This window comes from Chiloscyllium punctatum, chromosome 27 (assembly GCF_047496795.1).
Source record: "Chiloscyllium punctatum isolate Juve2018m chromosome 27, sChiPun1.3, whole genome shotgun sequence".
In the NCBI taxonomy this organism is placed as follows: Eukaryota; Metazoa; Chordata; class Chondrichthyes; order Orectolobiformes; family Hemiscylliidae; genus Chiloscyllium; species Chiloscyllium punctatum.
The window spans coordinates 38,457,970-38,474,446 of record NC_092765.1 but is presented as its reverse complement, the minus strand read 5'-3'; the positions used below and the strand labels follow the sequence as shown (position 1 = coordinate 38,474,446).

At 40.3% G+C, this 16,477-nt stretch overlaps 1 protein-coding gene across 3 annotated transcripts in view; it reads right to left on the bottom strand.

Moving 5' to 3' along the window:
* Positions 1-11,226, bottom strand: part of LOC140453655 (uncharacterized) — a 76,710-nt gene extending 65,484 nt beyond the window's left edge. The window contains exons 1-3 of one of the 3 annotated variants that reach the window (XM_072548539.1): positions 11,116-11,226; positions 5,224-5,415; positions 3,991-4,047 (exon numbers count right to left, since the gene is read on the bottom strand). In XM_072548539.1, the coding sequence (XP_072404640.1) occupies positions 3,991-4,047; positions 5,224-5,301 (135 nt within the window). In that variant the 5' untranslated portion in view covers positions 5,302-5,415; positions 11,116-11,226. The other 2 variants (XM_072548540.1, XM_072548541.1) reach the window with 2 other exon arrangements.
* Positions 11,227-16,477: the final 5,251 nt, after the last annotated feature.

Genomic DNA, 16,477 nt, shown 5'->3' with positions numbered 1-16,477 from the left:
TATTTAAGTAATTGCAGCATCTTGTCAACACCAAGATACATTTTTATCTGTGTAGCTTTCCTGCATAAATGTATTACCAGGAAAAAAGCTCATCAGACCACCTTATTTAATTGTTTGAGAAACAGAGAAATTCTTTATTTCAATTAACGCCAGTATTCACAATTTAAAACAAAGTCTACTGTATGAATTGATTTTTGAAACTATCACAATTCTTCTTTTAGTTTTCCCTATTTTTTGGTTTGAAACTGTGAGTTGAGAATTGAATACTGAACAGCTACTTATTTTTAAAAGGATAGAATAATGTTAGGTGTTTACTACAGAAACTGGCCTGGAAAGATAATGCAGGTTAATTGCTGCTGTAAGGATACCGCCAATGATTCGGCACCAAGATATTGTTGTTCTCAGAGATAAACAGCTGGTTGGATGATGAATTGGCAAATCAAGGGAGAACCAATGCTGGCCTGCAAACCACAGAGACATTTGAAAAACAAAGAGAAATCAAAGAACTGGTTCTGATTGAGTTTTGAGCAGCAGGCAGTTTTGTATTGCGAAATGTTCGGATTATGCTGCTCTTGTTTTGCTCTCTGTCACTAGTTTTATTCCAATTATTGATTTGTTGAATGCTCTGAGAGGAGGAGCTCAGTCTATAAGAAGTAGATGGGTGGCATTGTAACTCAGTGGTTAGCACTGCTGCCTCACAGCACCAGGGATCCAGGTTCAATTCCAGCCTTAGGTGGCTGTCTGTGTGGAGTTTGCACATTCTTCCAGTGTCTGCATGGGTTTCTGCCAGGTGCTCTAGTTTCCTCCCACAGTCCAAAGATTAGATTAGATTCCCTACAATATGGGAATACACCCTTTGGCCCAACAAGTCCACACCGACCCTCCGAAGAGCAACCCACCCAGATCCATCTCCCTCTGACTAATGCATCTAACACTATGGGCAATTTAGCACGGCCAATTCACCTGACCTGTGGATTGTGGGAGGAAACCCACTCAGGCACGGGGGAGAATGTGCAAACTCCACACTGACAGTTGCCCAAGGCTGGAATCGAACCTGGGTCTCTGGCCCAGTGAGGCAACAGTGCTAACCACTGAGCCACCATGCCGCCCTAGGTGCAGGTTAGATCAATTGGCCATGCTAAGTTAACCATAGTGTTCAGGGATGTGTAGATTATGTGCATTAGCCTTGGGGAATGCAAGGTTACAGGGATAGGATAAGGGGATGAGTCTGGATGGGGTGCTCTTCAGAGGGTCAGTGTGGATTTGTTAGCCACGTGACCTGTTTCAATACTGTAGGAATTCTATGGTAAGTGGGTGAATAATTCTGCAAATCTGCTGAGGCTGTTTCCATTGGCTGGTGACTTTGAAACTCAAGAAAGATATCCAGTCCAAAGTGTCTATCATTTGACCCACTGTCCAAGGATTTAATGAAGGCTGGCATTCTTGTTGAAATGGTTATCAAACAGTCAAATTATGATTCTTTGATTTTCCTTTTTAGTTTATCCCTTAACTGTGTTTCAGAATGAATCATTGTCTTCATCTCCACTGGACCTGCTTTGTTATAAGAATGTCACACAGATGGGTGGCACCCAGTTCAGAGGCACAACGTGACAAGGATAGCACTTGACAGTTGAAGGTTCAAAGCCTTGTTCTATGTCCTCCAAATATGGAAAGTGATCACCTGAATGGATCGTCCTGTCTCTGCCTGATGTTCGTACTGAACACAGGCAACCATACCTTTGAGAAAGGCATATAGAGAAAGATTAAAGGGACAACCTGGAACATCATCACCTCATTCTGCTTTCTGAATCTTCTTCAACAGCACTTTCGACCAGCAGCTGAGCTGCACAGCATCTCCAGCTCCTTGTGCCTCGTGATGAGCATCATCAGGCTGACCAGACCCAGAGACCACTGCAGTGAGACAACCCAAAGAATCCAGGGCAATGGCCATCGGTTCTACCTACTTTTAGCGGGATTGGAAGAAGCAGATCCCGATCTTTACCCTGTAGCTCCCTGTTGATTAGTGCTAGTCCCAGTCACTGTTCCTGATTCTGAGTAAGTCCCAGTCACTGATCCCATTTCTGATCCCGGATAAGTCCCAGTCACTGATCGAGGCCTATCTCTGAGCCTGTCTCTTTTGAGGCATTGACCTCAGAAGCTGGCTCACAGCTGTTCCTACCCATCCCGACTGGGAGAGAAAGGTCTCAGTGTACAGCAGGCCTGAAATAAAAGGGGTGGATAAAAGTAGACTACCCGAGAGAGGATCCAGTGTAGTGTTCTAGCCCAGAGCCCATGAATGAGCCGGTCCCTTTATGAAGCATTCAGTCCAGCATTCCAGCCAAGATATCATGGAAGAACAAAGCCCTGGTTAGGGCAACCCTCCCAATGAGGCAGGAAGCTTCCCTCAGCACAGTAAGCCCCATTCATACATTGACTCTACCCTGATACATCCTCATGTAATTTATCACGTATAAAATAACTTGTAAATCGTTTGATCACCACTGCGTGCAGACTCCACTTTACCATGTATATAACTATTTGTACAATATTTAAGAAATGACTAATATATTTTTTTTCTATTGTTAAGTGTAGGTTGGTGTTAGACGTTTAGATCTTTTGCCTAGAAACCTGGTAGTTACCTGTACAATGGCGTGACCCAACTCATGGACCAAGTGCTCCAATGGACAAACAGTGAACAAAAATAGACAATTTGGCATCGAAACTGTTCTGCATTTCATTAAGATCCATGGCTGACCTGATTTTATCCTCAACTCTACATTCCTGCATATCTCCAATAACCTTTCATCTGCTTCGTTAGCAAAAACTGTCCAGTTTACATTAATATTTTTCAAATAAATTTAAGAGGTTAATAAGTAAACTCAACATGGGTTCAAAGGGAATTAATGAACTTAGGGGTTTCAGTGGGGAGTCAAGTTGAGGTTGAAGATTAGCCATAGTCTCACCGTCTGGTGAGGAGGTTTGAAAGACCCAAAGGTAAAAACAATGACTGCAGATGCTGGAAACCAAATACTGGATTTGTGGTGCTGGAAGAGCACGCAGTTCAGGCAGCATCCAACGAGCAGCGAAATTGACATTTCGGGCAAAAGCCCTTCATCAGGAATAAAGGCAGTGAGCCTGAAGCGTGGAGAGATAAGCTAGAGGAGGGTGGGGGTGGGGAGAGAGTAGCATAGAGTACAATGGGTGAGTGGGGGAGGAGATAAAGGTGATAGGTCAAGGAGGAGAGGGTGGAGTGGATAGGTGGAAAAGGAGATAGGCAGGTCGGACAAGTCCGGACAAGTCAAGGAGACAGTGCTGAGCTGGAAGTTTGAAACTAGGATGAGGTGGGGGAAGGGGAAATGAGGAAGCTGTTGAAGTCCACATTGATGCCCTGGGGTTGAAGTGTTCTGAGGCGGAAGACCCAAAGCCTACTTCAGATCCTTTTCCCTATGTTCTTCATTGATATGTCTTCCTATCTTTGATTTTATTGCCCGCCCCAACCCCAGCCCCACATTTAAATTACCCCTATTGATCACTTCAGATGTTCAACTCAGTTTATTCATCCTTCTCCTGACTGCTGTTGAGCTGTCAATTCACAGGTACCATTAGCTTTCTTCCACTTCAGACTGCCATCTGTTTTGTTTGATACAGAACAGCACATTATAACGACATTCGATACATCCACACACATTACCATTGAAGGAGTTTGCACAACAGCAATGTTGAGATGTTTCAACTAAGAGCCTCCAGCAACTGCACATTGCACCTTGGTTTACATTCTCATGGACTCCTCTCTAACAGGGAGCTCAAATTTAACAAATACACTTGATGGTTTTGTTCCTCAATCATTCACATCACAACCACAATGAGAAGTTTTCACCTCCTTCACCATTACATTACAATACAATCTAACCAGAAATTATAAAATGTAAAATGTTTAACACAATTATTCACTTAATTTAATATGCTTTATTAAGGAAAATTAAGACTTACTGCTTTTGTCACGTAGGAGAAAGGTTCAATTTTAAATCTAGTCGAGTGCAGTTTGGGCTGTGAGGATAGTAGAAGAGAATTAATCGTTTAATACATTCAAGGAAACATCGGAACAGGACTTGCTATTCCGCCCCTCAAGTTTGTTCTACTGTTCAATCAGATCATGGCTGGTCTATGAACTAACTCCATCTGCCAGCTTTGGTTCCACTATATAATACCCTGACCTAACAGCAAATCAATCTCCCTCAGTTTTTTTCATTTTACCCCTGAACAATTTGATACTAATCATGGGGCTATTCCTCCTCACTCTGCACTCCCCTACCATGGAAACAGCAACTAAATGTCAACTACTAATGTTTCAATTAGATCACACTTTATTGTTATAAATTCAAGGGAATGAAACCTCAGTCTTTGCAATCTGTTGCTGTATCACACATTATATCTGCTCTAAGGAATATATCCTTTCTAAGGTGCATTATTGAATGCTGATCACAGCATTCAAGATGGAGCTAACTAAAGTGCTGTACAGGTATGACATAAATTTCAACTCTTTCTCTTTGTCTTCTTAATATAAAGGACATTTTTTGAACCTTTACGTTTTGCTTAGCAGCTCATAAAGTTTCAATGATTTCTATACACGGACCTCGACATCTCTCTGCTCCTTCATGGTTCCTGGCTTCTGACCATTCAGAAAATGCACTGATCTAACTTCCTTAGATGGAAAATGGATGACATTGCATTTTCCCTGATGGAACTCCCTCTGCTACAGTTTCGCCCACTCACTTAATCATCAACCTTGTTTCACAAGTTTCTGTTCCTCTTTGCAATTTTCTGCTCCTTTGGCAATTTTCGTCACCTTTACTGTCAAAGCTAACTAGGTACTATCAGCAAATGTAGTGAGAAAGTTCTCTATTCTTTTTTCAAAGTCACCAACAGATATAGTAAAAGCAAAGGTTCCAGCACAGATTCCTGGGTGACATTCAATTTAGCTCAAATAATGGTTAGACATTCACTATTTCCAAACTGCTATTTAATCAAAAATATTTATATTTACATTTCAATAGTATATGCACATTTTGTAATATAGCATTCTTCACACAAATGTTGATACGTTATCAGCTTGAGATAAACAAATAACTAAGCTAGTTCAGCAGAGACATCGAATTTATTTTACTGAAATATTTTGTGACAATATTGCGTGCTGAAAATTTCAAGAGTAAAGAAAGTCAGTACCACCAACATATATCTCCACCAGAATAAAACACTGTTGAAAATCTTCCTTAAGACTGAGCGAGTGTACTGCAGGACCATTGTCTATTTGGCGTCTTTCTGTGGTAAACAATTGTACATCTGCTACTGGCTTGATGGATGTTGCAGGTGGTTTACACAATGGGGAAGTGGTGTTTATCCACCTTCGTGATGGGACTGAAAGAGAGTGAACAACATGATTACTTCCTTTCATTATGTACTATATAACCCTAACCCTGTTCTGGATTAGTGGTGCTGGAAGAGCACAGCAGTTCAGGCAGCATCCACGTAGCTTCGAAATTGACGTTTTGGGCAAAAGCCCTTCATCAGGAATAAAGGCAGTGAGCCTGAAGCGTGAAGAGATAAGGTAGAGGAGGGTGGGGGTGGGGAGAAAGTAGCATAGAGTACAATGGGGGAGTGGGGGAGGGGATGAAGGTGATAGGTCAAGGAGGAGAGGGTGGAGTGGATAGGTGGAAAAGAAGATAGGCAGGTAGGACAAGGCCGGACAAGTCAAGGGGACAGTTACTGAGCTGGAAGTTTAGAACTAGGGTGAGGTGGGGGAAGGAGAAATGAGGAAGCTGTTGAAGTCCACATTGATGCCCTGGGGTTGAAGTGTTCCGAGGCGGAAGATGAGGCGTTCTTCCTCCAGAAGCGTTCTTCCTCTTCCAGCACCACTAATCCAGAATCTGGTTTCCAGCATCTGCAGTCATTGTTTTTACCTCGTTGACCCTAACCCTGTTGCATAATTAGTTTCTTCAGATGATTTTGCTTATAATAGAAAACCCTGTCACATATAAGAGAGGGTAGACTGAATAGATCTTAACATCCACCCAATTTACAGATGTGACATTCGTCTAAAATTACAGGAGAGATAGAGCAAATTTCGCCACACAGCTAACCCAAATTACTGACATGAAAATGAATCTGTATACTTCTGATGTAGATGCAAAGGTGCTCCCAATAAGCCAGAATCCCTATAGTGTGGAAGTAGGCCGTTCGGCCCAGTGAATCCACACTAACCCTTTGAAGAGCATCCTATCCAGACCCACTCCCCTACCCTATCCCTATAACCTTGCATTTCCCTTGGCTAATCCACCTAGCCTGCACATCCCTGTATACAGTTGACTGATTCAGTATGACCAATCCACCTAACCTACACATCGTTGGACTGTGGCAGGAAACCAGGACACCCAGAGGAGGTCCATACAGACACTGGAAAAATGTACAAACTCCACGCTGACAGTCAACCGAAGGTGGAATTGAACCTGAGTCCCTGGTGCTGTGATTGCTGCCCACCGCGGGGCCTGCACTGAGTGGGATAGGATGATACCTAAGGTCCAAGAAGGTCCAGTTTCAATCCTGTCTGATTGGAATTCAGCACTCAATGAGGTATAAGCTGTCCAAGATTAATTCTGCAATTTAGATGGACCACTTGAAGCTATGACTTACACACAAAAATGAGTAACAGATTCCCTGGAGTGAGCACGTGGCTTCACAAGAGCTAAAGCCAAATCTGTTGCTGCTCGAAATAAAAATAGAAAGCATTTAATATTCTCAACAAATCTGTGCAAAGAGAAACAGCATTGATGTTTCAGAATGTTAAAGTCAAGGTGCTCAAATTGTTTACCTTTCTGTATTTTTGTGGAATTCACTAACACAATTAATCCCACCCTTGGGTGACTGTATGAAGTTGGCACATTCTCTCCGTGTCTGCGTGGGTTTACTCCGGGTGCTTTGGTCTCCCCTTTCAGTTCGAAGATGTGCAGGTTAGGTGCACTGTCCATACTAAATTGCCCATAGTGCCCAGGGATAGGTAGGTTAGGTGAATTGGTCATGGAAAATGCAAGGTTACAGGGATAGGCAAGACGGTTGGGTGTGGGTGGGATGCTACTCGAAGGATTGGTGTGAGCTCAATAAGCCAAATGGTTTGCTTCCACATTGTTGGAATTCTATGAACATTTTGTTGTGTTCTGTTTCCTTTAAAGTGCTCCTCCTTCCCCGCCCCGCAGCCCCCACCCCCCACCCCCACCACCTTCCAATGGGAACAAACTGAACAAATTTATATGCACTAAATCAGAACACCAAGTGAAAAGAAAAACATCGAATGGTTTTCAAATGATGCACTGGGACCTTGAGGAACGTAGACCAGCCAACCAAAACTGTGACATTGATACTGCCCTTGTTCTCTGTCAGAAGATTGTGTTTCCTATTCTTCATGTATTTATACTCAATGGGTGACAACCTTGTGTTAACATCTTCCCCCTTGTTGACATCAAAACCCCTCCCACTTATCCCTGAACAAAAGCTGCTGACATTCAGTTGCAAAAAAGCTATGATGTGACTGTCAATGGAGGTGGGAATTCGAACACAGTTTAAGTGATTGGGAGGCCATTGGCCCAATGTTGTAGTTACAAGTAACTAGGTAACTGTAAAAGTATTGCAGAAATGCTCAATTTTCCCCTCCCCCGAGAAGTTTTATGCTCAAATACAAACAGCAGGATTGAAGAAGCCTGACAATGAATAGAATGTGTCAAATACATATGGATTATTTGTAGGAGGCAATTAGTTTCTTTGTGATTTTTCAGTTGCAAAAAGGTCAGAACTGAAAATTGCCACCTTCGCATGAGCACACAAAATGGAAAATGGGAAAAGAAAAATTGACAATCCTAGAAAAAGAATTATTTCAGAATCCAAATGAAAATAATTTAATAAATAAAGAAAACATGGTTTCCGAAAAGCAGATTTCACCTAAGCAAACCTTTGAAGTGGTGGCATACCAAATTGAAAGAGAAGCTGCTTAATGTTAAAACCTGGAGGTTTCACATGAAAGGCTCTTTTGGAAACTATGATTGTATGGGTATGACAGGGAAGAAGTGGGTGTTGAGCTCAGTGGGCAAAGTGTGTCTCTGTGTCAGAGGTTTGTGCATGCCCACCCCCATTCTAGAGACTGAAATAGATAAGCAAGGTTACACTCATGCAATCATGAAGGAGTGTTGCACTGAGGCATAGAGTCATAGAGATGTACAACACAGAAACAGACCCTTCTGTCTAGTTCATCCATGCTGACCAGATTTCCAAACCTAATCTAGTCCCATTTGCGAACATTTGGCCCATACCTTTCTAAACCCTTCCTATTCATATACCCATCCAGACGCTCTTTAAATGTTGCAATTTTACCAGCCCCCACCACTTCCAATGGTAACTCATTCCATTCGTGTACCACCCTCTGTGTGAAAAAGTTGCCACTTAGGTCCCTTTTGTATCTTTCCCCTCTCACCCTAAACCTATGCCCTCTAGTTCTGGACTCCCCCACCCCAGGGAAAAGACTTTCCATGCTCCTCAATATTTTATAAACCTCTATAAGGTCACCCCTCAGCCTCCGACGCTCGAGAGAAAGTATCCCAGCCTATTCTAATTTTCCTTATAGTTCAAATGGAAGACTCAGGTGTTTTATACAATAAACTGCTGATCCAAGAAAGCTGATTTTATTCCTCCAATGAAACTAAAAGTTCCAGCATTGATTTCCAATGATGGGTCCTCAGTGTAATGAAAGAGAGAGAAAAAAAAGATGGAGAGGAATTTTCAGGATCCATATAGCATAGTTTCACTGGGGCTATCCCAGCTTTTTGCTATTGTCTGCTGATTGGTGACTGTCCATTTGAGATCGCTTTTGAACTTTGTGATTGATAGTTCCACTTATTTTTCCACTTTGCATTTAGTATATTCTCTACCTGTTGTGTTAGGAAAACAGACTTGAGAAAAATCATGTGCAAAAGTCTCATAAATGTGACACACCTAAAAGGTGATGACCAAAATTGCAGGCTAGGGAGAACACTTTTACAAATAATAGATTGGTTGAGATATGTCTAACTAGTGATGTTGCTGTTTCTCTTTGCTGGTAGAATAACTTGCAAACTATTTTGCATCCTCTGCTGGCCATGAAATGTTACCACAGTTGTAGAACATTAGTTGATGCTTCTGCTGCAAAATTAACCTCCAGGCGCTCTGGTTTTCTCCCACAATCCAAAGATGTGCAGGTTATGTGAATTGGCCAAGCTAAATCGCCCATAGAGTTCAGGGATATGTAGGTTAGATGCATTAGTCGGGGGAGATGTAGGGTAATGGGTCTGGGCGTCAGAGGGGCAATGTGGACTTGTTGGGCCAAAGGGCCTGTTTCCACAATATAGGAATTCTAATTCGAATTCTTAACTACCAATGAATGGACAAATCATAAATAACTTGCCCGAGATTGTGCTGACAGCTGTTGTGTTTAGTTCATTTTTTCAATTAATATGTAAAAAGCTTTTTGTTTTTCAAGAACTTATAAAACATTTCAATCTCCTTGGTTAGGAGTTTGCTGTTATTCTTATATTCACTTTCTCTTTCCCCACTATGTTTTATAGTTGCCATTGACTTCATGGCAAACAGACTAGCGATAACTGATTGAGCGGAAGTAGTGAGTAAAATTTCAATTTTGAGTAAAAGTGTAGGGAAAACTTAGCTCTTTCCTCAAAGCAGCTTCCAACCTATTCCGTCAATTTTACCACCCTCCTGTGAATCTCAGAAAACCCAGAGCCTTCTCCAATCAATGTGTCAGTAAACTTGTCAGTGTTAAATGCACACTATCAATATTAATCCTGTTCATTTTGTTTATTTGGTAAACATTTTTTCAGTTAGATAATAGTCTTTTACTGCTTTGTAAACAGTGTAATTAGCCCTGTGTTTCCTCTAAATTTAAATAATAGTTTATAATTTACACGGATTCACAAGATAAAGGTGAATAGAAAGTTCCATTTGATCAAATTTGACACTGGAATCATAATACCCTGATGTCCTTGTTAAACTGCTTTGTATGGTTTTTGTTTTGTAATTCTTTCATGAGCTTAAAGAATAATTCTAGGACAGAATTTAATATTCTCCCATAAATACTCTTTGGAAGATGGTGGTGTACTGCCATTTTGAATATCATTGAATGAGTTATTACACAATTTCATTGTTAAGAGTTAATCACCTTGCCTAGAGTCTAGAATCACAGACTGGAGAAGACAGATTTACAACAAGTTAATAGTTCTATGGTCACTATTACGAATATTAGCTTTATTCCCCAGCTGCCATGGTGTCTTTTGAGCTTGTGTTTCCAGATTAATAACCTAGGTCACTGCATCATTAGTCCATTAACATAAGTATGATAATATTGCAACATTGACCATGATAACTGTGACTTATTAATAGAAACATATAGTGTAGCAACCAATGTTCAATGAAAATAAATCAATAACTCTAAGACTTCTGTGACTACCATAATTTGTAAAAGAAACAATATCTACGATCTTATTGTCATTCATTACTGGAGTTCAATCTCTACATATAGTATGTGCACAAAATTTTCAATATTTCATCTGTTCCTACTATGTCTAGAACACATAGCTGGTCTCTCACTTTCAGTATATCTTATACATAGGACAAAACCTCTGCCTGTTTCTGTTTAAATTGACATTGGCAAAGGAAGGGGTTACAAGGACAGCTGGCGCAATGATTGCTACTGCCTTGTTGCTGACTTGTACAATGAGCAACATAATACCACCAGAGGAAGGCAACATTAAAAAGGTACAGTTTAACACATCATGTACAACTGGGGATAAGAGAGTAACTGAAGTACATTTACACCAATTACCTTGAACTTCTATCAAGCTGGTAATAAATGCTGTGTATATAGAGAAGTGAGGTCTTCTGGCAAAAAAAAATGCACAGCAAGCATCATGCAAAATCCTACCTTTGTATGTCAGAGTTGAAAAGAAATAGAATGATCTTATCTGAGCAAAGCTTGTTTGGTCATTCGAAGAAGTGTAAGAATCCTGCACAGATTACTTCAATTACCTTTTCAGCCTGGTTTCCTGACACATGGTCATTCTGAGCAGCAGTACGCCAGCTCTCAATCTGTTAATCATGTGAGACCTCCAAGTGTGTACACATACCGCCTAATGTTGCCATGTCACTCTTAGTAACTGCATGACTGATCTGATGAGTAAACAAACACAGGAGGCAGCAAAACATAATCCAGGGCTTTATAATCATACATCGTTTTAATCCATCTTCCACATCTTAATGCCACTATTTTCATGAAAGCTTTGTCATTAAAAAATTGAAAATTTGTCGAAAGTAAGTACTTTTCCCCCACTTCTAAAACACTGCGGGGGCAGTTAGATGCACAACAATTAGTTGTTCAGTTGTAATGCCTTATTTGATGAGATTTAAGAGCTTTAATAAGTTGGCCTGTTAAACTGCTCCACGACTGGATTTGGAGAAGCTTTTTAAAAATAATCATCCATGTGATTATTGTGACAATTGAAGTACACACATAACTGCAAAACGAAACAATATTGACATGTTACAAATTGAAAGAAAATTAAATTGTCAAAAATAATGTTATACCAGACATCACTGTTTGAAAACTGGAGAACAAGGAAATAAAGAGCAAAGTGAAGCAAAATCATAGCAGTTTTTCTTTATAAAAATATCTATTCAGGTTCTAACCATTAAATAGAACTATGAAGAGGTTGAGCTTTGCTTTTCAAGCTGAAATTTCTATTAGAATCTGTTTATACCTTTGCCAAATTGGCACTTCACATAGCATCCAACAGAGGAAATTGCAATTCCTACAATTGATTTCACAAGTTTTTCAAAGTTTTGATCAAAGCCATTAAAGAAAAGTGATACAACTCATTTTGAAAGAATTCAGGAGTATCTTATGTATCATCCATCTTAATGCAGAGATTCAACACCACCCCTCCTCCCCATCACCCACCTCCATCATCTCCCAATCCAAATATTTTGGCCTTCCTTCACAAGTTGATTAAATTGGAACCAGTCTGCATTATCTCATCAAAGTGACATTTTTCGTACCATGGAAACATGCCACTGAATGTCAGGAAGCTCTTTGAGATTCAGTACGATTGCTCAGATGATCAGTCGCCCACCAATTTCCATCTTCCTACATGTCTACCTTCCAAAAGTTATTGAATAATGGTCAGCAATATGACATTGACCGATTCCTCCATTCTTAGCCTAGGGTTCCAAGGTCAACTACAATATTTGCACCTTGTCAAAGTTAACTGCCCATCCCAGTTACAAATTTCTCCAGGGAGGAATGATTCAAAGGCTTGCATTTACATTTCTTTTCACACCCTTAGAAAAATCCAAAGAGCTTTGCAATCCATGAAGTAATTTTGAAGTGCAGACACTATCATTATGGAGGAAATGTGGCAGCCAATTTTTGCACAGCAAGATCCAATGAAGAATAATGTGATAATAACCAGATTATGTGGGCATTTAAAGGGACATTTTTAAGACAAGTATTTGCCAAGACAGAGGAGAGCTCACTTGTTTTTCGAAAGTGTTATGGGGTATTTAATGTCCACTTGAGGGGACTAACTGGCTTAACATTTCACCCAGAAATTGTCACTGCAACCCATGGGATTACACCTGACATACTCTGCACAAATTCCAGGATTGGGGTATGAACCCACAACCACCATGTAGCACACTTAGGCTACTGAGCTATCAGTAAAGACAGAGAATCATTGTATTTTGTTGAAACATATTGTACAAGGACACCACAGCATATCAATGTGGTTTCACTGCAGTGAGCTTATAACCTCATCATTCCTCACTTCTTCAGAGAGTGAAGAAGAAAGGCAAAACAAAATGTTTTCAAACAGGAAAACCTGTTACAGACCTCAGTCAATAACTATATCTGCATGGTTAGAACCAAGAGGAAAATATATATTATCATTTTATTTGAAGGGCAAGTGAGTGATGCATGAATTTCCTTGATGAGATACTTTTAGAGTCAGCCACAGTCTTTGCTAAAAGCTTATTAGAATCATATAATTGCACAGTAGCACAGAAGGCTATTCAATCTGTTGTGTCAGAACTGTCCAATTTAGTCCCACACCTAGCTATTTCCCCCTAAATTTAATTCTCATCAAACAAATAGTAACTTTCAAATAGCAATTGCCTATGGAAATCTATTTTACTCTCTTGTAGTGCCATGATGTCTGTCTAAAGGAGTTGGGTTTTAAACAAATTGCATTTACTGTGAAGATTTTCTCATTTTAAATCATGATTAAAAGCAAAGCGATCCAATTATTAAATAGAGTCAGTGATGACTGAACATATTAATGATTTTTATGTATAATTTCATGCCAGGGAAGCAGGGCAGAATCTAAACACAAGGAAGTCATAATTTATTACAGTGTATGAAAGTGGTTCACAGAGTAGGAGCGTAGTTTGTCACTCTTGTCTAGTTGAGGGAGTTATACATTGTCAGAGGTATCATTGTTAAAGTCCCTTTCTTCACTCATAGATAGTTGCTAAACAGCCAATGGCACTATTACAAAAACAAGTGACTCTCGACTAACATCACCATCACAGATGATCCTATCATTATCAAATTGTGCATCTCCTATATTGCAGCAATGACTTGTGAAGCATTTTATTAAATGCAAAGTACTTTGCAATAACCTGAGGTCATGTCAATTGCTACCCTTTCCTTCTTGGTTGCATTTGTCACACAAAAAGCTCAAATGTGCTCTTTAGTGATTCAACAGCACTTCCAGTATGGGTGCCAGCTGCTGAACACAGGAGAGGTTCCTGGCCTGTCTGCAGTAGCCAGGTGACACCATGTCTGTGCATTAGTGCAACCACATTTTATTTCTACAATAGATACCTAGATACATTTACTCCACACTCAATAATTTGTTACAACATGGCATAAAATGTAGCAGAAACAGTGTAAATTGTGACAAGTTAAAACACGAAATGGCACTATAATTGCCATATATATATATTCGAATGAACCTGTTCAGAGATGTTGAACCCATAGATTGAGCTCAGGCCTCCTAAGCTCAGAGGCACCAACTGAACCACTGTACAATAGTTCCTACTGCCAGTCATGCATACTTGTAGGTATGAAATCAAGTATTAACTACAGTGCTAACAAGATAATAAACAGGAGCAACACTGAACAACATAGGAAACCAATGACAAAACCGACCAAACAAACCACCCCTTCCTTAACCACTGGTCACCAATTGATGACGGATTCAGGAATGTGGGGTACTTGTGCAAAGTTAGGACCATAATATTATCATCTAATAACATCAGAAAAGGTACCTGAAACCTATTGGAACAAGGGACCACGTGACAGATGCATTAATTAAGGGATAATTGAATATGAATATGTTACATATATATGAGGAGCCAGTAATCAGTAGGGTGAGTGTTTCTAAAGTAAAGCTCTCTCAAAGTGTGGACTCTGACCCTCTATTTAAATAGTTACCTTCGACTGTATAATACATGAAACATGATTCCCATGCACACGCTTGTTCTATTGAAACTTGCAACTGAAAACAACACAAGTTTGGCACAATCACAATTCTAACCGTATAGAACATAGAACATTACAGCGCAGTACAGGCCCTTCGGCCCTCGATGTTGCGCCGACCTGTGGAACCAATCTGAAACCCATCTAACCAAAACTATTCCATTCTCGTCCATATGCCTATCAAATGACCGTTTAAAAGCCCTTAAAGTTGGCAAGTCTACTACTGTTGCAGGCAGGGCATTCCATGCTCCTACTCCAACATCTGACCTATATCTATCACCCCTCAATGTGAAGATATACCCCCTCATGCTAGCCACCACCATCCGAGGAAAAAGGCTCTCACTGTCGAACCTACCTAACTCTCTGATTATCTTATTTGTCTCAAATAAGTCACCCCTAAACTTTCTTCTCTCGAACGAAAACAGCCTCAAGTCTCTCAGTCAGTGCTCATAAGACCTTCCCTCCATACCAGGCAACATCCTAGTAAATCTCCTCTGAACCCTTTCCAAAGCTTCTGTGACCAGAACTATACGCAATACTCTAAATGTGGCCACACCAGAGTTTTATACAGCTGCAGCAATACCTCATGGTTCCGAAACTCAATCCCTCTACCAATAAATACAGACTGTATGCCTTCTTAACAACCCTATCAACTTGGGTGGCAACTTTCAAGGATCTAGGTACCTGGACACTGAGATCTCACTGCTCATCTACACTATCAAGAATCTTACCATTAGCTAAGTACTCTGCATTCCTGTTACTCCTTCCAAAGTGAATCATCTTACATTTTTCCACATTAAACTCCATTTGCTACCTCTCAGCCCAGCTCTGCTGCCTATCTAGGTCTCTCTATAACCTACAATATTCTTCATCACTATCCACAACTCTATCGACCTTAGTTTCAACGGCAAATTTACTAATTCATCCTTCTAAGCCTTCATCCAGAACTCCATAGACAAGTGGAACCAAAACAGATCCTTGTGGTACCCCACCTAGTAACTGAACTCCAGGATGAATATTTCCTATCAATCACCACCCTTTTTCAGCTAGCCCATTTCTGATCCAAACCGCTAATTCACCCTCAATCCCACACCTTTGCAGTTTGTGCAATAGTGTACTGTGGGGGCATCTTATCAAACGCCTTACTGAAATCATGCACACCACATCAACCACTTTACCCTTATTAACCTGTTTGGTAACCTTCCCAAAAGAGCTCAGTAAGGTTTATGAGGCACAACCTACCCTTCACAAAACCATGTTGACTATCCCTAATCAACTTATTCCTCTTCAGATGATTATAAATCCTATCTCCTATAACCCTTTCCAATACTTTACCCACAACCAAAGTAAGGCTCACAGGTCTATAATTTCCAGGGTTGTCTCTGCTCCCCTTCTTGAACAAGGGAACAATATTGCTATCCTCTAGTCTTCTGGCACTATTCCTGTAGACGATGATGTGTTTATAATGATCATTCTCTTCACATAGCTGATGACAGTTTACACAGATTGAACAGCAGTACAAGGCATGCTACTCACAAATACCAAAGGAACCTAAAAACATATTAGACGACATGGATTTTTCTTAGAAAAGTGAAAGAATTTGGCGAATTTATTTTAAAGCGAGAGCTTTGTAAAGGCTGGTAACACCCCCTCAGCACTTACTTGGACTCTGGCATTATATCATATAGTAAAGAACACATGTTCTATCCAACAACTTTCTGAAAATGCTGAATTAACTGGAGAAAATTGTGAAGTAAGGATTCACGGTGGATATGGCATGTTCCATGCCTTCCATGCATGTTCCAAAGCATTTTAAAACTCTGTACTTTTTTTTTTAAGTGTAATCACCATTGT